This window comes from Poecilia formosa, unplaced genomic scaffold (assembly GCF_000485575.1).
Source record: "Poecilia formosa unplaced genomic scaffold, Poecilia_formosa-5.1.2 Scaffold3, whole genome shotgun sequence".
Lineage (NCBI taxonomy): Eukaryota > Metazoa > Chordata > Actinopteri > Cyprinodontiformes > Poeciliidae > Poecilia > Poecilia formosa.
In genome coordinates, this window is record NW_006799942.1 from 2,195,839 (window position 1) to 2,220,932 (window position 25,094).

Consider the following 25,094-nt stretch of genomic DNA (forward strand, 5'->3'; position numbering starts at 1 on the left):
TGATCCAAGAGTGAAACAACAAATGAATACAGTTTGATATGAAAATAGGAGGAAGTACAGTATTTTTCAACTGTGTAATACAGAGTTTAAACAACAAACAAATATATGGAAAACGAGGTCAAAGCGGCAGGTAGACTTACTTGTTGTTGTACGGGTTGAGGGTAGCGATAGGCATCACTTTTGGGACAGAACCTGGTGAACTGGTGGACGCCTTCATAGGTGACCCTTTCGTGGGAGAGGTCATCATTGTTGAAGCCTTCATGGGTGACCCTTTCATGGGAGAGGTCATCATTGGTGAAGCCTTCGTGGGTGACCCTTTCATGGGAGAGGTCATCATTGGTGAAGCCTTCACAGGAGCTTTTCCAGTGAAACCTTTTCCCCGTCCTTAGGAGGTAAAAAAAAAAAAAGAAAAAACAAACGGTCGGGGGAAAACGAAGCCAGAAAAGCATTTGATTTGAAATGGGAATTTAATTAAAAGAAGCACAATTTATATTAGCTGTCTGAATTACGTAGGCCAAAACATATTCATCTGCTAAATTATTAAAACCTGGACTGCGTCCTCATAAACTAAACACTGACATTCCTTACACTTGCAGTCAGGTTGAAGATAAAATAATTTATATGCTTCTAGTTAAGAACAGGTAATTAAATAGCTACCTTTCAGCTCAATCTAAAATTGTAGAAACAGAAAAAAAACATACAAAAGTATGTGCCAATCTCTGTTCAACTATAATGTAAATAAATCATAAAAGAGTTAAGATGAAATTGGTTTGAAGAACTGCTGAGCTCTTTCCTTCTGTTCCTTTGAACAGATGAAATGCCAGAAGACAGTTTGGTCCATCCCACAATCTCATATGGCGTCATCTCACCTCCTACAATAAAGCAGCATCAGCCCAATCAGAATGATTCAAACCAAACAGTTAGCTGTTGTCAGCATACTTTTGATGCAATGCTTTGGTTTTGTTGGCATTTGAGATCTACCATAACAGCATTTTGGTGAATGGACTGTTTGGGACAAAACAAAAGCAGACCCCACTCCTCTGGTGTACAAAACAAACGGAAAGGGTTTTTAATAGTGATATATTATGACCAATCACGGGGAGGAGCTCAGACTCGACACACTCAGACAATCACTGACACCCTCTAATCAACCGGTTAGACATCAAAAAGCTGGCTGTTCATTGTGCAAATCTAAATATATAAGTAGAAAGTTGAGTGGAAGGAAAAACTAGGGAAAAAAATGTACTCCAGGAACTTGCAAGCAACTTGAGATCGTGTGGGAGGCTGCAGCAGTTTCCACAGGTGAGCCATATTATCTCCTCTCCTGGTTTTGGTCCACTTTGTCAAGTCCAAAGTGACCACAGGTGTTTATGCTTCTCTTTGATAAACTTTATGGATAAGTTTATTTCATATTCCCAGCAATGCCTGGCAAATGCCCACATTGCAAACAGAGCCCTCAACCTTACCTAAACACCACAGAGAGAAACAAAACCCAACAAAAGTGACTTAGGCTTAGCCCCTCTATCGAGTTAAAGGTTTATCACTGTGGCATAGCAAGCTAAGTATGGAGTGCCTTTACTGAACAGTACCAGCTACATATGTCAAGCAGACTTGAATTAAACATCTTATTTATTGGTCTAATAATTATTAATAAATTAAGAATTTATTCATCACATTTTCTGAAAACTGAATACAGTAATCATGAAGATTACGAGCTGCAGATGCTTGAAATTAATTACTACTTGTAATTATTGTTTCTCATGATTTTTCAGTTTAACCACATGATCCTTTACAAGCAACAGAAGCTGTCAGACATGTGAGAAAAAGACATTTGAAGACAAAGAATAGTTAGTGATGAATATTCAATAACTTTTCTTTTCCTGACCTGGTCCAGACCTCTTTTTAAAATTTAAATAAAATGTGCTGAGCCATTTGAAAGTCGGCCTATTTCAAGCGAGAGCTACGGATGAATATTTAAATGGAGGCACAGATGTGTTTGTAACTACCGTTTCATGACCTTTGACTTTACAGTCGCTGCCAGTAAAAGTCATTGTTGAATATTGATATCGTGGCTCAGGATTTGATAAAACATAAAGGCATTTCAAATAAATTAGCATTCATGAACTTTAAAGTACACAAAATGAGAAATGTATTTAGCAGGGAAGCTGTGGAGACTTTAAAACCTGGTGGTATGATATGTTCACAATGATCAAAAGGGTTAAAACAGACTAATTTCATCTGTGAAATTTATTTGTTAAAATAAAGATTCAAAATAAACTGATTTTTATTATATGTACATATAGTACATACCCAATACCCCTCTTTAAACATGGCATGTATAAACACAACATAAATGCTGCTGATGCTGATGAATAGACAGAAGTGTGGAGTTAAGATGACATATCCCCCCCCTTTAAAGAAAAAAATACATCTTTTGTTAGAATAATTTCTATTTTGCTATTCATCAATAGCTGGTCACAGCAGCTTTCAGTTAATTTCCTAATTCATAATTTCCTCACTCTGGGGAAGCTGAGATGTGCATTTCATCTGACTGCACTCTTTGCCTTAGACTGCAAGCTTAATTATTTACTTACACATGACAAACACCTAATTACTGCAATGTTTTAAAGAGGAAACTTCTGACATTTCTCTTAGACATTCTGGCTTAGAGGAATTTGGGTACCAGAGAAAGAAGTAAGTGAAAGAGGCAAGAAGTCAAGTTCACTACATGTGACTCAGAGCGTTGCTTCATTCAGAGCTTCCGGTCAAATTGCAATAGCTGATGTCTTTAGATTTCCCAAAGCTCATTGAAATATCGAATTGTGATATTAAATAATGTTTAATGTGAAAATTTAATTTAGAAAATATGGGAAAAATAATAAAGCTTAGGTCACATCCACAAAGATAAAATGCTGTCTTCACATGAAGCTTGTTATTCTGGTTATAAAGAACAGTGCAGACAATGTTGTCAGCACAACAGGTCAACATAGCAGCAGGTTCTCTCAAACCGTTGGGACCTCTGAGGTAACACTGATCAAAGGATGCACCATAACAAGGAAAGGCTAACCCTCATCTTTGCTGAGTCAAATTAGACGTGTCTGTCCCTCTTCCCCTCCCGTCTGTGTTTTGCTACAGGGGAATCCAGTCCTTAACACAACATACAGGAAGCCATGAACTGAAGAAGCCATCAGCCCACACATGCTCCCTCAGTCACAACACACACATGTGGACAACCGCCTACACAAACACACAATGTATCAGGAACTCATTATACCCACCCACCCTCCTACATCTTCTATTGAGGAGGACGGCTGGGTATGTTCCTGCCTCACAACTAAAGCAATGTTAATGCTGAGAGCAGCAGGAGCTGAAAAACTACTGGCTGAAGCACATGCTAAGCTAATAAGAGAGGATCAGATCCTAAATGGGACACATTGGGTATAATTCAGAGCACCATTCATGGTAGAAAGAAATTAGCCATCATTCAGGCGTGTTGCATTGTTAAAACCAACTGACCAGGTTATGTAAATATAAATGAATACCAATATCTATTTAGAAAAGAAAAAACTGATATCAGCACGGGGGTTTGTGATCCTACTTCTACAAGAATTTGAAAAATATCTATGATAAAAGAAGTGGCTTTGTAAGAAATTAAATAACATGCCTTTATGTTTTGCTCAGTAGTGCTACTTTTTGGATAAGAATCTTTCTGTAAAGGTTTTGTGGTTTTATAATCAGAACGCAGCCAATATGGAGAAAATCCAATAAGTTAAAAACATACACCAGCTCCAAAAAACGCAAAGGGTGAATGGCTCCCTCTGTTGGCAAAATTAGGGTATGTAAATAATTGCAACCCTTTGTGAATATAAAGGGTTGCAATTATTTCATTTAATTATTTTTTATGTAAGGGAATAATTAAGTCTTGTACATAGCCCTAATTTTATTTCCCTACCTGAGTTTCCTTTTATGTGTATAAATCCTGTCACCTATTTCCTGTTAAAGTAACATTGGCTTCCTCAAGAGCTCAGCAGAGCTACAAGCTGGTCACTTCCATTCCAGGCTGCATTAATGCAGCAATTCCTGCTGTAGGAGTGCTGACCAAGTATTAAGTACACAGACATGTTTCAATATTGATTAGCGCATTGGTTGTATTTCATACTCTAAATTTCTGTCAAAGTTAATTTTGGGTTTTTATTAGCTGTAAGCTATAATCAAGCTCCAAGCCAACCTATGACACCAAGTCGAAACATACAGACCCTTCATGCTTCCTCACCTTTGCTGTTGTTGGATGGTCCAGGTAGCTCAGCGGCTGAAGTGGACGATGGTTCCGAGGTGGTTGATGACACCTTATTTGGAGATGACAACTTGCCTGCAGGTGAATCAAATACCATCTGTCATCTATCAACACTCACAGCAGTAATGCCCTACATTACTGCTGTTATATTTAGCCACAAACCATTAAAAGAACTATACCATCTGTTGAATATGAGGTGGGATTTCCAATCTTTCCTCCAGCTTCTTCTGCTGACTTCAAGACGTCCATGTCCACGACGACGACCACGTGCCTAAACAAGGAAAAAACATATTTAAACATATTTAGATTCAAATTAATCATTTTAATACTATGCTGGCTTGTTAAGAGCAATGTTAAAATTATTCTCATCAGAAAACAAATAACTTAATTCCATAGAAAACAAATATATTTTTAAACTTTAGAATATTGTAGTATAAAAAAAGAAATCGATTTAAAACTACAAATAGAGGAAACGCATACCGGCCATCTGACAAAGTGTTATTGGTCATCCTTTTTAACAAACACACACAATGTGGTACAAGGAGGTTCTCTTCTGCCAGATGGTTCAACTGGGTGGCCATCAGGAAGGCTGGACACAGAAACATATGTAAACAAATAAAGGCTGATCAATTCCAGAAAATGAATTATTTAGTCTGGATAATGAGCAGGGCTATAAATACCAGTTTGAAAAGACTACATAACCCGAACATGAACTTCTATATAGCTTGAACGGCCAATATAAAACCACTGAGGATGCAAACATTTTTCACATATAGACGATTATATACTTGTACACATAAATAATGAAATACGGTTATTCACTTTGGTTCACTGGACATGCATTTTTTTTACAATAAGAAAGAAAAAATAGGGATTTTTTTTATTTATTAAAGATAACATTAAAACTAGAACATTTTGAGAATGTTTAAGATACTTACAAGACAAGTAGTGCTGACCATCACTCATCATGAGGCGGTACCTGGGCACACCTGTGGTATTAATCTGACGAATGTTCTAAAAAACACACAGAAATAAAGTTAGCAAGATGAAACAAAGAATTTAAAATTTACATTTTCTCATGAATCGTACAAGACATTAAACAAATTATTTGAACGTTGGCACAGTGTGTATAAAGAGACTAATATTGTAAGAGAATATGATTTAGTTCTGACAAGTCTTTTTTTATTTAGCTGATTCTGCCTTTTAGTTGTTTTCCAGTGAGAACATAAAAACAGAGGCCAGGTGTGAAGCCAGATACCCAGCAAATTTAGATAGTTGGCAAAAAAGCGAAGTCTACAAATCAAAGATTAAAGAAAACTTGAAAATTGTATTGGCCAAGAAGAACCTAATAGGTGCATATTCAACAGATACCAATTTATGAAAATTCTGTTGGTTGTTTTTTATTTTGTGTCACACTAAAACTTATGAAATTCATCAAACCACAAGTATAAGATTTTTCTCCAGTCGTATATAAACATAAACACAATAAAATACACAATAAACAGTGAAGGAAAACGTGTTGGATTGTGCACACTCTTTTACTCACCAGTAACTGCAGCACCGGATTCTCTACATGGGATCCTTTGACCAGGGCCTGGAAAAACACACCTGTTAGTAAGCCTGATTTCTTTAGCACTTTATGATGCTAATGCTACAAATTTAGCATATGGACATCAATTAGTTCTCATCGCTCCCGAAGTTGTATATAAACACCACATGACGGGATAGACCCCTCCCGACCCCACTGAGGGACAAGGGTGACGGAAAATGGATGGATGGATGGATGACGGGATAGAGCAGACGCGGTACCTCTGGGATCAATTTTTTATTCATAGGAAGATTTAAACATAATGTGTCCCAAGTATTTATAAAATTGAGCACACATTTATTGTCTCAATTGTATTAATTAGGAGCATTACATGTAAAGTCGCGATGTATCTATAAATATCAAGCAAACGTTAGCAAATTCGTGGAGGGAGCGCTCCGTTATTAAAAGTAACCTTAAGACATTTATTCTAAAGGTAAAAAATAAACATTCTGTTATAATACATTTGAAGCTTACTTCAACTGCCCCCTGTGTTAGTTTCGCAGTCATGTCTTCTTTACAAAGTTGTTTCAAAAGCTCGCAGACATTAGCTCCTATGGTGCGCAGTCTCAGGCAAGTGATTCCACTTCTCGCGAGATCAGCTAAGGAAACGAGAAAGGTAACATCAAAATAGACATAACCGCATATGGCACATCTAAGCCTTCAAAATAAAAGAGAGCGTCATTCGCGATTGGTTCTGAGGACCTTTTTGTTTATGGTTTATTTGTTAATTTACTAATTTTATAATAATAATAATAATAATAATAATAATAATAATATGCTTGGTAGTTTGTTTAAACATTTAATAGATCATTTTTTTCAGGGTGGATTATGGTGGCACCGTCAAAAAGGTATATATTTTTAATAAACCAATTTAATCAATTATACTAAAATTACCCAAATTAGATTTTTTTAGATTAAACCAAGACAGTAGGTGGAATTTTATTTTGAAAGTTCTTACCAGGAACAGCCAGTGATGATATTAGCTTGATAAGGATGTTTTAATGGCAGCATGCTGGATGTCCCAAAACAAACCTAAATACAGGTTTTCCTTCCACGTATGATGATTAAACTTTGATACAGTGCCTTGAAGTCTCACTGTAGTTCATGATGGATCTTCCGTGCGTGCAGTGGCAAGATCACGTTGCACACAAATGGAGTGGACTGGATCCTGAGCTAAAGGAAACATTTCTCTCTCTGCATGAAATAGATGATGTGTTTAAATGCGCTTTAAGCCTGGCAAAGTATGTTTCTCTCTTAACAGAAACTATTTGTAGTTTATAAACAAGTTTGACTCGTTGTTACATGTTTCAGTTATGCTATCTTAGACCGTTTGGGCTAAAGACGTTCAGGTTGAATTGTTTACGATAATTCATTAACCCATAATTTCTTGCCAGTAGATGGTTTTGAGAAAATCCTGAGCCGCATGAGTAAAAAATAGAAAATAAAAAAAATAAAAAAAGCATCTTTGTGTCTCTTTGTGTTTTCCAGCCAACAGGATCTGGATGCAATTCAATCGATCTCTGCAGGACTCTCGGTGAAGAAAGATGCAGAAGAAGCAGCCAAATGCAGAGAAAAGGGTAACTCCTGCTTTAAGACAAGAGACTACAAGACTTCAGCTCTGCACTATTCACAGGTGAATTAAAATGTTCTACAAAGGTCTATATGCTTCACATACTATAGCTGTAAATGAAGTTCAGAGAGTTAAAGTATTCAATAGGTGAACCTGTAGCTGTGTGATGGTAAATATCTTGAAATGCTGGTCGACTGTCAAAACATTTACGTATATAGGTCTTAAGGCACTTATAAAAAAAAAGGGTGGGGAACTGTATATTCTTGTCAACCACTAACTGAAATCAAAGAAAACTTCTTGCTATTACAGGGAATATGTTTTGCTCCCCAAAGTTCAGAGCAGCTTTCTCTGTGCTATGCCAATCGCTCTGCTGCTCTCTACCATCTGCAACAGTATCAGGTAGGGCTGATCATTCTCTGCTTTTCACGAGTTTTTTTATATATATATATATATATTTTAAAACAAGCTCTCGTAGATTCATATTGATTTGAGCACATCATGGAGGCTTGATGAAAAAAATTAGAATAATGAAATGCCACACCAAATATTTTTATAAATTAGACTCCTAAATAAAGACAAACCAATTATGCATAAAATAAAATCAGGCATTAAGCAATTAAAAGTCTTTTAAACTTTGAACTCGAAGAGAAAAACAATCTCAAAAGACTGAAGCAAAATCATGTAACTGAGAGATTTATCTATGCAAATGACAGCTAAACCAACTGTTTGCAGTTTTTATCCATAGTAAACTTCTTCCTAATTGTTTTTAACCACTTGATATAGTTATATTTCAAATATTCCTCTGAACAATGAACTAATACTTTTATTTATCTGCTTAGTAGACCAAGTACAAATCTGCATCTTTTAGCATGAGTTAGTGGAAGTTTCCATTTAAGACTGCAGTTAAAATTCAGGTTATCCTCCATTCACGTTACAATGATGCGATGTGATTATCTGATTCCGTGATTATGTCTCTGTTCTGTTGAATGGCAGTTACATTTCTAATTCAATTAGAACCATTTATTGATCATCTTATTCATTCTGAAGTCTCGCTGAACCCCACATCTTGATTTATCATAATAAATATTGAAGTGTTATTTTGTATATCAATATTATCATAGTTTTACACTTCACTCTTTGTAAAGCACTTTTTTCAATGTAAAATTGCTTTTTAAATGTTGATCGATGTGTTAATTAGCAACATTTAATTAGGTGTTAATTGAATGCTAATGGCTCATTCACAGGCTGTTCTTTCAGACCGCTTTACTTTATCATTCATTTTGAAGTTTGGGTATCTTGGTTATGATTGTAAAAAAAATTTTCTTAAATTTAGTCATTTCATTAGTTTTCTGTAAAGTTTATTCATCATCTTCTGTTTTCTTTAGGAATGTCTCTATGACATCGACAGAGCCTTGAACACTGGCTATCCAGCTCATCTCTCACACAAACTGCAGGACCGTCGCAGTCTCTGCTTGAACCACCTCCCTGTGTCTGTAAAAACAAAAAACGATCAACTCCATCATGTTTCAAACGATGATAAATGCAGCAAAAGTCTTACAATATCATCCAGTGAAGCTTTCAGATTCGGCATTTGTCCCCAAGTGTCTGTTGGATGCAGCAAGGAAAAAGGCTGCCACCTGGTGGCTCTGCAGAGGATCACAGCTGGAGAGGTGATTTTGAGCGACAGGCCGTTCAGCTGGGTCCTCATTCCAGGAGTTGAGAAGGTTAAAGGAAACAGTGGACAGGGGCTGGACATACAGAGGGAAAATATGTTTGGAGCAGAGCACAAGCGATGTCACTGGTGTTTGGCTGAAACTCTATGTGCCGTGCCATGCAAGGGCTGCAGCTTCAGCCGATATTGCTCAGCTTCTTGTCAGCAGGAAGCCTGGGAAGAGCATCACCACTGGGAGTGTCCACTAGGAGCAGAGCTTGCTGCGATGGGTGTAATGGCGCAGCTTGCTCTCAGGGTAACGCTAAAGGCCGGGATTGAAAACATCCACAGAGCAAGGCAGACAATCCGGGATGAGCAGAAAAAGTCTGACCAGTATAATCCATACATGACCGTGTTTCACCTGCTGCAGCATACGGAGCATCAGAGCATTAGTTTGCGTCTCCTGTGTGCATTTACTGTGGCAACACTTTACCTGAAGCTCAGCAAGGCAGGTCCTCTTCCTACATCTTGGAAGCTGAGTGATGCTTCATCAATAACCAGCCAATCTTCAGACGGACCAAAGAAGAAAGGAGGAGACTCAGAGTGGAGCTCAGAGCTGTGGGTTGTGGGAAGTGCAGTTCTGAGGCACATGCTGCAGCTGAGGTGTAATGCTCAGGCAGTCATCACACTGCAAGACACAGGTAAGTTTCCTACATGTTAAATGTCGCGATAAACAACTACAGCTTGGGATTTTCCAGGCTAAAGCAAATACAGGTGTTTTTACCCTTTCAGTCTCACACATTTAAACACTTTTTGTTGGTATTTTATTTAATAGTATAATAGCAAAGTATAGTGAATGATTGTGAACATGACTATATGTAGATTTTTTTAACCTATGTTATGAGTTAGTGCCTTGTAGAGCCATGTTTCACGCCAATTACAAATACCTGACAACTCTTTTTAATTTATAAATCAAATGGCATTTCCTTTTACTTCACAAGTTGTGGTTGGAAAAATATATCTAAATAGAAAGTACAAGGTTATTAATAATTTAGCAAGGCACTAAAGTGCATGACTCTAGAATCTGTTTAAAAACACAACCTATAGTTTGTCGTCTTTTCTCTCTTACAGGATCTGAAAACTCTCGAGTGCAGTCTGTGGAGGAAATTCGAGTTGCCACGGCAATGTTTCCAACTCTCAGCCTTCTCAATCACTCCTGCCGTCCCAACACCAGTCTGGTTTTCAGCACCGGAACCGCTGATGGTCCCGTTGGCTCACAGGACTCCGAGGGTTTCAATCAGCGTCTCCTTGGGGAAGAATGGCAGGGCCGGGGAGTCACTGTGACGGTCAGAGCAACCAGAGATATCAATGCTGGAGAGGAGATCCTGCACTGCTATGGTGAGCTGTGTGACAGCCAATCACTTTTTTTAGGGATTAAACTAAATTCCCCACTTACTTGAGAAGTTCTTAAACAATTTTAGTATTTACTTGTAAAAGCAAACAATCCACTTAACAAAACATGTTTTTCCCCATAAAAATCACAAAATGTCGCTGGCTTAAAATACACTTTTAAATGTCTGATGCATATCTTTAGGGCCCAACAGCAACAGGATGGGGACTGAAGAACGGCGGCGTCTCCTGCAGGAACAGTACTACTTCCTGTGTGAGTGTGAGGCCTGCAGCGACCAGGAGGAGGAGATGAGGGAGAGCAGCAGGAACGAGTCAGGACTCCTGTGTACAAAGTGCAAAGGAGCTCTTAAAGTATATTAATTTACTCGATGACTCACTTTGGATATTTACTGATCTGTTCCTCTTTTGCACTTCTATGAAACATTTGTACTGAATATCTGAAATATTGTCTATGTGTATATTTCTTTCTTTAGAAAAACAAAGGAAGTGGTTTTTCATGCTCTCTTTTACCATGTGGTCATCAAATATCCTCATCTGATGTGAACCACAAGCTGCAGGAGTTCAGGGTTGCCTTGGAGAAAGCTGTGGCACTCATGGAAAAAGAAAATCCAGGTTCCTATTTAAGATTCCAGACAAAACTCTTAAGACTTAAACATACAGGTACATAGTTACCAATAGTCCTTCTTCCACTCTTCTGTCACCTAGTGGAAGCCCTGCACCTCCTGAAAAAGATCAGCAGTCAGTCTGGACTTCTACTCAGAGATACTCATCCGCTGCAGGGGGAGCTGGCTGATGCCACTGCCAGAGCTTATGCTTCTTTGGGTGAGAGTTATAAAAGGCCTTTATATATGATACCATCTATTTAAGAGAACTTGCCATTACTAAATGAAGGTGTACTTTTATGACTTATTTATCTGTAACTATGTTTTCTGGATGCATTTTACTAAAGTCAGTTTTTTTTTTTTTCATTTTCTGAATATCATCAACAAATTATGCAAAAAGATTAACACAGCAAAAGGAGGGATGCAATGAAGAAAAATTAAATAAATTACAAAAGATAGGCATGTGTTTTTTTGTAGATTTTAGAAAGATCTTTTATAATCAAGCAATATTCAAAACCAGGTTCTGGAACAGGAGTTTAATTGCAGAGCAACAATTTTGAGAAAAGAAAAATGAAAAAAGGTTTCCATTCGTTTGCTGTTGTGAGCATCACTACTGATACTAGATTCTGTTTCCCAACCTACTGACTGGAGATTTTTTACAGATAAGGGATGTGAACTACTGTTTCCACAGGGAAACCCACTGGCTTTAAAATTTTATAAGAACATTAACAGTAACAAATCCTGCTTTTCATATCTTATTAACTTCAGTTAAAGTCCAAACTCAATGACTTTACTGTTTAACTTTATCTGAGCTTCATAAGCAACAAAACTTTTGATCCTGATCAGCACATTCATGACTTAAGAAGTTGCATATTCTTATTTGTATTTTTATTTATTTTATTTTTATTTTTTTACTGCTTCTGCAGGTGACTGGAAAAATGCAGCAACCCATCTAGAGCAAAGTGCTGCAGCTATCAGCTCCCAGTATGGAAAAGACAGTCTGGAACTGGGACAGCAGCTCTTCAAGTTAGTTCAGGTCCACTTCAATGGGTCAGTCAAGGAAATACTTTGTCCTCGTATTTTCAGCTGAGTAATTCTGCACCAGTTTAACCTTTTTATTATTTCGCTTAATTGAAAACCCAGGTTTGTGTGTGTGTGTTTTTTTTCTCTCCCAGTGGTGCCAGAGGCCCGGCCCTCTCCGTCATTCCCAAGGTCAGGAGAATACTCTCCCTCCACTGTGGTCCTCACTGTCCTGAGCTACAGGAACTGAACGCCTTGGAGGAATGTCTTCAACGGTCCACATTCTAAGCTTAAACCCGACTGATCACACTTAATATCGAAATATAGTTTTGTATTTTGTGAAGCGGAATAAAATATTTTCTGACTGTGGGCATTGTGGCTCAGGAAAGAGTTAACTATCTGTCTGTAAGCACCTGTAAGTGTGTGTGTGTGTGTGTGTGTGTGTCTGTGTGTGTCAGAATGGATCCATCAGTAATTCCAATTTCATGCTTCAGTGATGGTCTTGCACTGTATAAGACAACCTTTCCAGGTTACATGTGCTCTGATTCAAACAGAAGTAAACATTTGTTTTTTATAGCTGTGGACTTTTCAACTTGTGGGTGTGTGTGTGTGTGTGAGTGGGGCTTTTGTTTAGACACCCATGAGTAATGATTAAAAACCAAGCAAATTTCTCTCTAAATTTAACCTCCAACGCTGCAATATGTCGCCCTCTGACCTTTAGATGGCAGTAGTTGCACACTGACTAATTCAATTTCATGCTTGAATAGATTGAAAGCAGGATGGTGCTTTGACTCTTGAACCTGCAGTGCATCTCCCCCAGGACCTTCACCCTAAAAGTCCCTCGTAACTCAGTTCGGTTATGGCTTTATTCATGAATAATGAGAGATACGATCAGAGTAAGCATTCTCCTAGAGATTCTGTAGTTTCAATAGAGAATAAACAACTTATGTTGATAAATGCAGTAAGACAGAGCACACAGCTGGATGTCCTCAGGCATCCACTGCTTTCTGGAAGGTAGCCAACAGAACAGATTTGGATTTATGTGTGGAAGTCAAGGTCAAAGTAAAAAAAAATAATAATAAGGCAACTGATATCAGCTCAGAGGAAGTTTTCACTGAGCACAGCAGGAGTCCAAGGGGACAGATATGTGATGAGGGTGATCGACTGCAAAGAAATAAGAATGAATGCTTTTAAAAAATATGCAGTGCATTCACTGAATACTAAATATCTGCCTGCAGATGTGCAAAACAGATTAAGAGCTGTCCCCAAATATTTGTAGTCAAAAAGTTTTCCAAGAAAGTGTCATCAAAGAAAGAAAAAAGCGATTCAAGTGCTACATGCAGGGGAGCTGTTTATAAATTCACACTTCCATTTTTCTGATTTTTACAGTTAAAAAAATCTAAATATTCTTTTCCATGCATTACTGCTTTTGCAAATCAACCATGACCAATAACATTTGGCTTATTAGAACAAAAAATACAAAAAACATCCTTTAATGTCAAAGTGAAAACTAATTTTAAGAACTAGTTACAATGATATAAAAACACCCAGAACCTGATGCTGCCACCACCGTGCTTCACAGTGGGGATGGTGGGTTTATTAATGTGGTGTTTGTCAAAAAAATCAACTTTGGTCTCATCAGATCAAAGAACTTCCTTCCATTTAACCATGAAATTTCCCACATGATTTTGAGGGAATTTAAGTCAAACTTCTTCAACAGTGGATTCCTTGTTGCCACTCCGATAGAGCTTCGACTCTCCCATATCAGCTGCTGTAGCCCGTACTCCCTCTGTGTTGCAATAGATATTCTGGTGGCGTCTTGCACTGCTTTGTGGGGAAGGCATCACAATAAAATATGATGACACAATTTGAAAATGTTCAAGGGTAGTCTTGCAAGATACTCTATTTGTATTTTGATATCGTTATCGCATCAATTTAATAAGCAGTAATCTGTTTACCTACAGTTTCATGTGTCCAACCCTATGGAAGGCCATTTAAAGGTCAAACTATCCCATCCTGATCATTAGATGAGCTCGTCGCTCTTCACTCTAAAAGCCCCTCATATTCTCCAGTCTCTCCATTCGCCTTTGAGTGGATTTGCGTCGGCAGTCGGTCTCCTTGGCGCTCAGTTTTTCAGCTCTCTCTGTCCTCAGCAGAAGGAATCTGATACATGATGCAGAGGATGGTAATGCAGCTGGGCTCATGTAAAAATAAAATCTCCATTACTGTCCAGGACAGACAGTTGTTACCGGCTATTATAAAAATAGCTGGTAATTAATCCAAGTCTGAATCAGGGTTAGACGGTAAACACAATCTCTCCTGGAGAAAATTTAGAAACAGTCATCATTTATTGTACTTGCAGACTTCAGCTAAACCCTGTAGATCATTATTAAAAAATATATAGAGAGAAAGATGAGAGGGTTAACAGTTGAATGAGAATGGCAGCTTCTAAATTTGAGGGCTGCAGAGAGATGAGCTAAATTTGGCATGTGTGCTTGAGGAATGTGTATACTGGACAAGGTGAGGGAACTGGACAGCAAAGGCGTTGCCAATTATTCTCCTGGACAGCCGGCTCACCTTGCTGGAACACCATCACACATCTATGAGTAAGCAGTGTGAAACACGGAGAGTTGGAGAATGACTGACACCTCAAACTCCAGGTGGTGTGACCCTGAAGACACAGGCGACGGTCTGCCAGGCCATCAGTTATGGCTGTATGAGGCCGTTAGTATGAGAGTCATCTAACTTACGGTAGGTGATAAAGTGTAGAGTAAAATCCTAATTCATTAGGTTCGATTTCCGACCAGCTTATCATATTTGGTAACTTTAATACCATGCTAAAGATGAACCAATTTCTTGAATTTAGCAAAAATAAATATTTTAAGTAATCTCCAGTGATCTAAAAAAGGTCTGATTTAATTTAAGACAGCAAAGGAAAAATGACTGAGTATTTTTGTGGAAGAATAGATTTGATTTCTACATCAACAATGCAACAGCAGAGTGGAATACAAAAAAAGAGCAATACTGAAGTTGTTATATTTCTTAACTATTTTTTTTTCTGTCTAGACACAAAACCTTGTTCTAGTAGTTTTTATAAGAACCAGAAAAGCTCCAATGAATGAACAGTTGAGTGTTCACCCTCATTTGTGTTATTTTCTGTTTATTACAAAGCATTATGAGAGCTGACCAAGACCCAATGTATGTTGCATCTCTCTGCTTATATATTTGGTGGAGGGGATAAGTGTCGGTTTTGATTAAAAGGGATATTCGGAAGTAAAACAGGAAAGAAAACATTTTCTGTATCACAGATTTGTCCTTGAAAGCTGAAGCTAGCTCTCATAGAAGCAGAATATTGTTTTTGCTGGAATTATTCATGCACCTTCAGGAAGCAATAACCCAGGTGGCATATTTCGAACGTCCAATGGGTAAACAAACAATATTGAGGAGGAAACTTGCTTCAGGGAAATGGGCATAATTTGTTTGCTTTGTGTACATTCTGTGGTGTCAGCATGCCTTCTGCGATCCCTGGGATATTAATTGTTAGCAAAATAAATGAGTCATTTTCTTGCAAAACATCCACAAATGTTTAGTCATCTAGCACACCTCCATTTAAATAGGAGTAATGTTTGTACTTTTTTTTTGTCTGATTGATGAAAGATTATTCACCGGGGCTAAACTTGGTGTTCTGAAACTTCTTAATAGGAAACTGCAGGCATATCTCATTATGTGGGTAAAACCTAAGAATAGATTCATTTTTCTCAAAACTCTCCGGATGATAATGACCCTTCCTCTATAATTTATTTTCACAGTAATAAACGTCACATTATGTCCTTTTTTGATTCAGCTCAGATGTGAGGAGAAACATGGATGGATAACGAAGCCATTTAGCTCCATGACTGCTCAAGCTTCTTTTTCACTATTCTCCTCTTCTTGCAGTGTAATGTGATCTCCTATTGCTTTTCAGCCGTTTTACTCTATTATTTTGCAATAAGAGTGTGGTATGTGCTTCTAGGTTTTGGATATATTGTTTAGGGAAGCTTGAATCTGCAGTCATAAAGCGTAAAAACTGCTACCTAAAAAAACAAAACAGTTTGTGCTAACCAAAGGTCGGGTTCAAGAATGTCTTTGAGTTTGACCCCAAATAATGTATTAATATTTTTAATCTAAAAATTATTGGTTAAAAGTAAACCAGGTTGACTAAACAAGCAATACTTGGGTTAATTTTGATTTTGAAATATTAATGATTATTTATTTGTAAGGATTTTTATCATTCTCTTTATCTACTCTGTTGTCTATCTTTATGAATGTTTGGGTTTGTTAGAACATTTTGTTGTGTGCCGATAAAACAGATGATTTGTCTTCCAGGACTGAAAGAGTTTTCTAAATCTGCAGCCATAGTACTAAAGTCTTGTGCAACACCTTTAAAGTCTCACTGGCACAAGACATCACATAATTGTTCCTACCCTCCAACTTCCATGCATGACTGACAAGAACCAAGTCTAGAGATGCACAGGAAGAACATGGAAACCCTAAAGCTTCACTGTGGAGTGAGACTAAGACTTTACTGCAGTGAGGCAACAATTGTATCACTAGACAGCCCAAAATGTACTAATATTTGATTGTATCTTTTTAACTCAACTGCATAAAAATGATCAAATTAAAGACAATAAAGATAAAGCCCTTTTTTTCAGACTTGACTTAATTTAATTTTGACAATGTTCCCTCACTGACCAAAGAATGAATGTAAATATAACTAGAACTTGTGCTAACTGCTACTCAGCAGACACTCACTGAAATAACCAAACTATAATTTCTCACCGTGCCATATTTCAGACCTGTACAAGCTGTCGAGTGCTCAGAAAAATATAAAAGATAAAGAAAGCTGAGATATGACCACTGCTGATTAAAATTCAAAAGCTGTGGACCAAGCAATACATGAAGATACACTTTTCAGGGATTTTATGGGCCAACAGAATGAGAGGGCATCTTGACGAATAGGCAGTAGTGGATCACTTATAGACACAAGTCATCAATTACTGTCATGCAGCAGCCAGAGGGAGGATGGGTAATGGCGTAGGCCGCTGTCATTAGCTATAAGCTAGTTTGACCTTTAAGAATGAAGATTAACTGAAAATCTACTCAGGAGTCTCCTACAGTTTCTGGAGGACATTCTGCTCAACAAACGATCAGCCTACAGCTTTCCAGAAAGCAGTGCTCTGAAATTAAGAACTGGCTTATCAGAATAGTAACTTGTCATTTTAAAATATGGGCTTAAGAATATGTTTGTAGATAACTTGTTAATGTGGTTGATAAACATTCAGTCTTTCTTTTATGATCTAATCACAAACCTAGATGCAAATTACTGGTTAAATCAAACCCTGACCCCTTCCTCTGATCCTTATCCTAAAGATAAATGTATTTAAACATAAAATTTCTCATCTAAAGAACCAGAAGACAACTTAGACAGGTTTCCTTTTGTGCATACACCAATAAGAAGTTGCAAATTGTGTCACGGTGAATAACCTCAGAGCAGACAGGAGGTAGGCAGCAACAGCTTGAAGGTGAAAAAAATTGCTTTAGCAGAGTCTAAAGAAACATACAGAGAAAATACAGAGTAGAAAACAAAATTAAACACATTGAGAAGCATAAAGAAACAAAACAGGAAACGTAAGCAAGGAGCTTATGTAAACAGGAGGTCCTGACTGTAGTTGACTGAACTATTGAGGAAAGTGAATATTGGAAAGTGAAACTGATTAACTGAGTGGAATCAGCTGGAGGGCAGGAAGCTGACGAAGGAGCATACCTGCTGGAAGACAAAATGAACGGACACAGAGACAATTACAAAACACAAACTGAGCGCAGACATGAGCAGAGACATTAAAACATAAGAACGTAGAATGAAGCACAAGAATCTCAAAAATTCAGGCCACAAAGTGATGAAAGCAACGCAAAGTCCAACAGAAATGTACAGAGCAGAAAGTTAAGACAAATTAAATACATGACTCTGCACAGTCATTCATGTCCCAAAACAAAAGCAGAAAAAGAGAAAAAAGGCATAGTTATCAGAAAGTTTGATGAAAGAAGAACTTAATTCAGGATTATTTTAGTATTTTCCAGTTTTAAAAAAAAGTTGTAGTAGCCATAAAAGCTTTTCTTCAACTTGTGTCCTGCTGGATGGCAGAAACCAAAACAAGTCTTTATAGTGTTTATAGATGCATAGATTGACCATAGAGTCGTTTTATATAAACTTAGTGGCCTGATAGAAAACCTGATTTACTCTATTTCAATTTAAAAGATAAAGCTGAAGGATAAATGTTAAATTAAATCTATTGCAAATCTAGACCTATTAAGTCCTCTTCAAAATATCAAGATGTTGTCTTGAACAAGTGATGTGCAGTAACACAATTCAACTTCATTTATTGAATTAACTAATTCCTGAAGTGTATTGTTGTTCATATGTAGTGCATAAACTACTGTTTTTAAAAAATCCTTTATTGTGTTTTGTTTTTAAAATCTTTGAAGTCTAACATCAAGTCCCAGCTATACTCAGGTATGATATTAATAACTGAACAACTTAGAGGACATGGTGCTGGACTCTGGCCTGTCCATCATGTGGGGTCCTGCAGCCTGGGCCGTGCAGAAAGCAGCAGCAGTTCACCCTGGAAAGTTCACCCTGACAGTGGGTGGATGTGATGAGCAGTCTGGCTGCTGATGTATGGAAGAAGCTATGAGTTTGACTGCCCATCCATGCTGTGAATAAATATCAGAGCTTACATTTTCCCTTCAGGACTGCCGGATGACAAGGGAGGATTTTTAGGGAGGATTTCACTCTTCCCTTTATTTACCGTTGTTTACTATATTTAAATAAATAAGCGCTGACTTGTAGGGACTAAGATTTACCATGAGGTCACTTGAGTATCTTATGAACTCTGCGAACTGTGGAAACTTGAAGCTTTAACCAAACCCAAGTTCAAACTCTGACCTCGACTATGACCCCATGTAAGCTCTGTGTCCGTCCCACAACTAAATTATGTATCAAATACCAAAATCTGCTTTGCAGAAATGTGTTTAAAAAGAGTTATACCGGATCAAAAGACAGAAAATGGTTAAGTTCCAGCATTAAGTCAGAAACGGAAACAATGTGCACTTTGACTGATTAACCCTTTCTGACGCGACTGGCAGCAGTCCACTGTCTTCTCCTTGAGTCAGACAACTGATTCACTTTCCAAGGTGCCACTGATACATTTCAGCAGCAGAGCCTTTAGCCTCCATGGGGGCTTCAGTGTCATCAGTTGCTGTCAGCCAGAAGGATACAATGCGGTCAGTTGAACATCAGATATCAAGCGTTTTGTAATTCAATCTAAACAAAGACAGGAGACGCCGAGTATCCGTATCGTCTGTTTGTCGCACACTCGTTAGAAAAGCAACGATCACCATGGAACACAATGAGGGGTAAACCTATCCTGAGTGCTGCTGGAGGAATCGGTCTTATGTAATAATACCAAATAAAAGTGGCTATAATAGGCTTATAAAGAAGTACAGCTCATATAAAATGGTTACAAAAATAAAAACATGAGTAAAGCAAAGAGCAGTTTTGAGAAAAGTTATTTTATGGCATCTCTGAAAGGTTACTGGGTATTTGTGAGGCACTTTGTAACTCAACCTTAATATCTTGTTGAGAGTTCAAGTCACTGAATCAAATGACTGTCAAACGAACACTCTCTGAACTATTCCTTTTCAGATTGGATTGCATTCATTCATCAAACTTTAAATGTTGGGTGACATGTAAAGGTAACACATAAAAAGTGTCTACTCAAAAAGACATGACTTTATCAGCACAAGATTTGAAGGCAGGCAACTTGCAGCAGAGCTGGTGGCTTTATAAATAAGTTGTTCTATAATTGTAACTAAATAATGTTTGTTAATCAATGGCATTTAACGTACAAAGCTCTGTTCTGCTTTTACAGACAAATTGTAGGCAAAGTAGACCAGAACAAGTTTTATCTGGTGTTATTTGACCAAAGCACTTTCTGCCAAATGTTTGCTGCGTCATTTTCACGGCTTGTGATAAACTCATGATCTGACTTCTTTCAACTAGGCTTCACTTTAGCTTTCAGCTACTTTGTAATGTGAAAAACAATGAAAACAGTTCAGGTGATTTGAAAGGAACTGTATTTCTACATGGTTTTTGTAATAATGGACAGATTTATAATCTAGCGTCAAACTGCATGTGATGTCTTGCTGCAGAAGAATGCTACAAGTAAACCTAATTCAACCTGAATTAGCATCTTACCTAAAGATATTTTAGCACAATGTGGTTAAGTATCAAAGTTATTTACAGATCTGTAAATAAATTTACTACTTCTCAGTAATTTGTTGTCAAACAGTCAAATATTTTAATTCCCTAATTCACTTTATCTACCCAAATGTGATTCTAGTAGCATGCTAAATATATGCAAAACTGTTTAAAACCTTAATGAATCAGACTACACAGACTTTAATACTGAAATGTTATCTCACTGCAGTGAGATAACATTTCAGTATTAAAGTCTGTGTAGTCTGATTCTTTTCAACATTATAAAGTCAGCAACCATCATAATTTTTCACCCTTGACACACACAGTGATCAGCAGCTACAGCTAAGTCGTGTGACAGAGTGATTTTGGCTTTGTTGGGTAAGTTGCGTCTGTCTGGTTCTGGCTCAGTCCATTACCAGCCTAAATGACTAATTAATGGTCCAGGGACAGCTGACACCAGCTTCTCAAGATCTGTTTACACCCCCGTCTACTCCAGAGCTCTTCTTCTTCACTTCTGCCTTCATCCCTGTTCTCCCCCTCCCTCATCTCTTATTCATTCGCTGGTGGCGTACAGTTTGAGGCGCAGGTCTGCTGACAGACAGATGGACAGATTGAAGGGCAGGTGAAACAGACTGTAGAGCTGCGCTCTGCATTTGATATAGGAGGAAGGTGGGTCATGTGTCCCCATCTTTACTGAAGGAGGGATAGATTAACACTGATCTCCACCTGCTTACACACCCAACACTTCTTCCTCAAGAGTTTAATGGAAGGTCTGATGGATCCTATTATGAGTAAAATGCACACTTGGCAGTTCCTGCAGAGTCCTGAGACTGCATGCCAAGACTGCTTATCTATAGGTAATTGTGTGCTCAAACATCCATACTGAAGTACAAAAAGATACACTGGACTTTTTATGAGCTGTCTCACTAGTATGGGTCACATCAGACTTAAAAATTGAGAAATTTCTGTAGAGAAACAGAAGAGATACTGAGTTTGAAGGTCTTGTGTAATTCTTTCTTGAGCGAATGTAACAAGGAGTTGAAAACATTCCCAGGAGATTTTGATTCTTATTGGATTTATGCATTTGGTGCAGATCGTTTACCCACACATCCATGATGGAAACTGTCATGTTGTAGGTTGGTTGATAAAAGATCCAAATTCAAAGAGACAGAGGCAGCTTGTTGGTGAAGGATGTTTTAATGAAAAAAAATATGAAAAAACTCTCAAAAACCACAGGAATGCTGGAAAATGGACCTGAGCGAGAGCTACTAATTGCAGGTGTGTTGGGAGAAGAGGGAGAGGGAGAGAGAGAGGGAGAGAGAAAGAGAGGGAGAGAAACATTGCTTGTTTCATCTTGCAGTCTTGACACTTGTTTCCCTCTTTTTGTCTTTATTCGCTTTTTTTAAAAAAATGTGTACAAAACATAATCTAAGAGGAAATATCAATTTGCAATACCAGAAGAGATATCTATGAAGACCAGTTGAAACTTCAGCACAGCATTTGGGCAAAAAAACTATTATATTGAAATTTATATTGGCATTATGCTGTTCTGTGTCAATATCCTTACTTTACATATTAGATTCTACATCTCTATTAGTTGGCCCCACATCGAGGAGTTGTGATGTGCATTGATCTATTGTGCATTCATGTAATCAAATGTATTATATTGTATTATATGTTTGCAGAGCCACTGTGTGTCTCCTCTCATTTAGCATTTAAGCAACTATGAACAAACTGAGGCTTTCAGAGGGGAAGGAAACTTGACTCACAATACCATTAGTACCCGGGTCATCCACATAACATCCACATAACAGTGAACAGATACACACACATACATCCGGGTTATCACTGCAGTCAGGACATAGGGATGAGTAGCCTGAGGTAAATCAATTTTGAGATTCCCTGTCAAATTGAAGGCCCCACAGAGGGCAACGTGACAATATCAGCAGCAGCCGGTGTAAAGCAGCCGTCGCTAAATCAGCTCTGTGTGCAGGAAGATAGAGCCACCGTCCATCAAGTAAGCTCCAGGTTCCTGCGAAGAGAAGAGCCTGACTGAGCTGGTGTCCTTGTTTGTCTGTAGGAATAAATACTGACGTTAATATAGCTCTTTCGACTTATCAGGAGCACCAGCAGTGAGCTCACTTTCCATTATTTGCACACTTGTTGTCTTTCTGTGTGTCTAAGTCTTATGTTTTATGTTTCTGCCTGTGCCTATACTTACACTCCAACCTTGATCTGTCATGTCCATTTGGTTCTTGACTGAAGATTGAACCAGTTTGAGATTTTAAAAAGTATGTAAATTATCAATATAGAGCTCACTTCTTCTATCATATAGTTTGTCTGTATGTTTGATTGCATTTTTAGCTTTACTTTTTTAGGTGAAAGGGAATGAAACCAATTCCAACTTACTTGCACAATGTTTTTACAAAGGCAGAAATTTCCCTTGTACTCTTTCCATTTTATTACAATTTAACCATAACATTTTATGTATTTTATGGGTTTTATGAACTAGTAGTGCAGAACTATGAAGAGGAATATTTATTTGTTTTCCACAAAAAAATATCTGAAAGTGCAGCATTTATACAGAAAGCCTTTTTCCAAGTATTTTATACTTTTGTCTTGAAGGAAGAAACACATGAAGAAGAGGAAAAGGTTTTATGTAAATTATCCCATTGTGAAGCTATATGAATCTCAGATGCTTGTTGTCCCAATGGACCTCTGCCTGAGTCTCAAGTACTTTGCAGCCTCCAACATAGTTTTTTTTTTTTCTTTTCCAAAATCCATCTTCCCATGATGTTTGATCGGCTTCAATGTGCCTTTTGAACAAAATCATCCCATCAGCATTATGATCTGTCATCTGTCAACCCATGTCGCAAAAAATAATAAAATATTGTATTTTTTGCAAAAGAGAAAAAAAAAAGATAGAAATGGATGGGGCCTTTGTTATGAGATGCAGAATTATCCAAGAGTTATAGTGTTATAAAGCAGGCTATTCAAATGTGAGGCTGGTGGTTTGGGAGTTAAAGGCTGCATACTGTTTCTGCTCAGAACCACTGCAGCTCTCCTTGGTCCTGAACTACAGGTTGATTTCAACTGTTTTATCTTTTTCATTTCAGTGCCTGTTGGGTATTTTGTATGTGTGATTTTGCTGTTAAACTAGATTTGTTTTCATAAGTGTATTGTGGAGCTGACCTTGGTCCTGAAGGTCTCTTTATCCTCAATGTTTCAAGCTGAACTGCCAGCTGTTAAATATACCTGAAGAGGTGCACAAGTTCATTTCCAATCAATATTCTTTGGTAATTGTCATATATTTCCCTCCAAAACAATGCTGCTCATTCTCCTTGTTTTAATTCAGGGCTTTGTGATGCATCTCTGCTCCAACACAGATCATTCAAATCACTGAATTACCTCTTCAACATGGCATCCAGTTTGGCTAAGTAAGAACCATTTATTTGATTCACGTTGGAATAAGCATGCATCTAAAACCTGCAGAAGACATCCTGTAGACTCCTGTTGTGCTGCATTATTTTGATATGAAAGTAGATTCTTGTTTGCCAGAGATGTAAAGAGTGTGATCAACTCTCCAGATGGCCATATTGTTTTTTTCTGAAACTGAAGGCAAGTTGATCAAGTCATTATTATTTAACAGGCTTCACTACCTGCATTTAATTACAGCTACTAATCTGGATTCAACAAAACAACCCTTGCATTACTTCTAACGAATGCAAGGAGCTCTGCAGTAAAATGATCAGCAAGCCAAGAACCCGGGGAGTGCAGCAGGACTCAGTAAGACATGGTGAAACAGAATATTGCTGAATGTGTTGATGTAATTTGTTAAACACAATGTAAAGTTTAACATTAAGCAACATAGACAGATAGTGTAACTTTTTTTGGCCATCTTAAAGCTGCAAGAGAGTAGATATATATTTTTTCATTTTTCTGACTGGTTTTTGAATGTATATTATTACAAAAGCTAGAAAGAAACACGTTTAATTTCAAATCAGTCCATGTATATTCCCACATGATTTTTGTGAAAAACTCAGAATGGCACTTCTAATGACGTTTTTTCCTCAACGGCGGCTCTCTTTTCAGGCCAGGTGTGGACAAATACCTGAGCAATGGACCTCAGCACCTCCTCCAGAGTCATAATGAGCCCTGCAGCTGTTTGTTTGATTGACAGCTAGTCAGTGAATTGAGAGTTTGCAGTTGTGTCAAACTGATATTCATAGTTTGTGAATATACCCAGCCAGCATGCCTAGGTGGGACCCAAATAGTCTGCCCTCCTTTTCCCCACATGGGGCCCACCTAGGCATGCTGGCTGGGTATATTCACAAACTATATCAGTTTGACACAACTGCAAACTCTCAATTCACTGACTAGCTGTCAATCAAACAAACAGCTACAGGGCTCATTAAGACTCTGGAGGAGGTGCTGAGGTCCATTGCTCAGGTATTTGTCCACACCTGGCCTGAAAAGAAAGCCGTCATTGAGGAAAAAAGTCATTGGAAGTGCCATTCTGAGTTTTTCACAAAAATCATGTGGGAATATACATGGACTGATTTGAAATTAAACGTGTTTCTTTCTAGCTTTTGTAATAATATACATTAAAAAACCAGTCAGAAAAATGAAAAATATATATATACTCTCCTGCGGCTTTAAGATG

At 37.8% G+C, this 25,094-nt stretch overlaps 2 protein-coding genes across 5 annotated transcripts in view; one reads left to right on the forward strand and one right to left on the reverse strand.

The window, feature by feature from the left end:
- Positions 1–6,487, reverse strand: part of LOC103139643 (replication protein A 70 kDa DNA-binding subunit-like) — a 44,978-nt gene extending 38,491 nt beyond the window's left edge. The window contains exons 1-8 of one of the 3 annotated variants that reach the window (XM_016672792.1): positions 6,357–6,487; positions 5,841–5,888; positions 5,233–5,308; positions 4,775–4,883; positions 4,474–4,565; positions 4,274–4,369; positions 347–384; positions 141–301 (exon numbers count right to left, since the gene is read on the reverse strand). In XM_016672792.1, the coding sequence (XP_016528278.1) occupies positions 141–301; positions 347–384; positions 4,274–4,369; positions 4,474–4,565; positions 4,775–4,883; positions 5,233–5,308; positions 5,841–5,888; positions 6,357–6,389 (653 nt within the window). In that variant the 5' untranslated portion in view covers positions 6,390–6,487. Of the gene's footprint in view, positions 1–140; positions 385–4,273; positions 4,370–4,473; positions 4,566–4,774; positions 4,884–5,232; positions 5,309–5,840; positions 5,889–6,356 lie in introns of all 3 variants that reach the window. The other 2 variants (XM_016672798.1, XM_007554391.2) reach the window with 2 other exon arrangements.
- Positions 5,853–12,515, forward strand: smyd4 (SET and MYND domain containing 4). 2 transcript variants are annotated; one of them, XM_016672783.1, is made up of 10 exons: positions 5,853–5,908; positions 7,371–7,515; positions 7,762–7,851; positions 8,838–9,804; positions 10,235–10,501; positions 10,698–10,864; positions 10,987–11,125; positions 11,219–11,335; positions 12,042–12,165; positions 12,291–12,515. In XM_016672783.1, the coding sequence occupies exons 1-10, from the start codon at positions 5,868–5,870 to the stop codon at positions 12,421–12,423; spliced, it is 2,190 nt and encodes a 729-aa protein (XP_016528269.1). In that variant the 5' UTR covers positions 5,853–5,867; the 3' UTR covers positions 12,424–12,515. The 2 variants fall into 2 exon arrangements, with proteins under 2 accessions (XP_016528269.1, XP_007554464.1); XM_007554402.2 differs by lacking the exon at positions 5,853–5,908 and adding an exon at positions 6,854–7,123.
- The last annotated feature ends 12,579 nt before the right edge of the window (positions 12,516–25,094 follow it).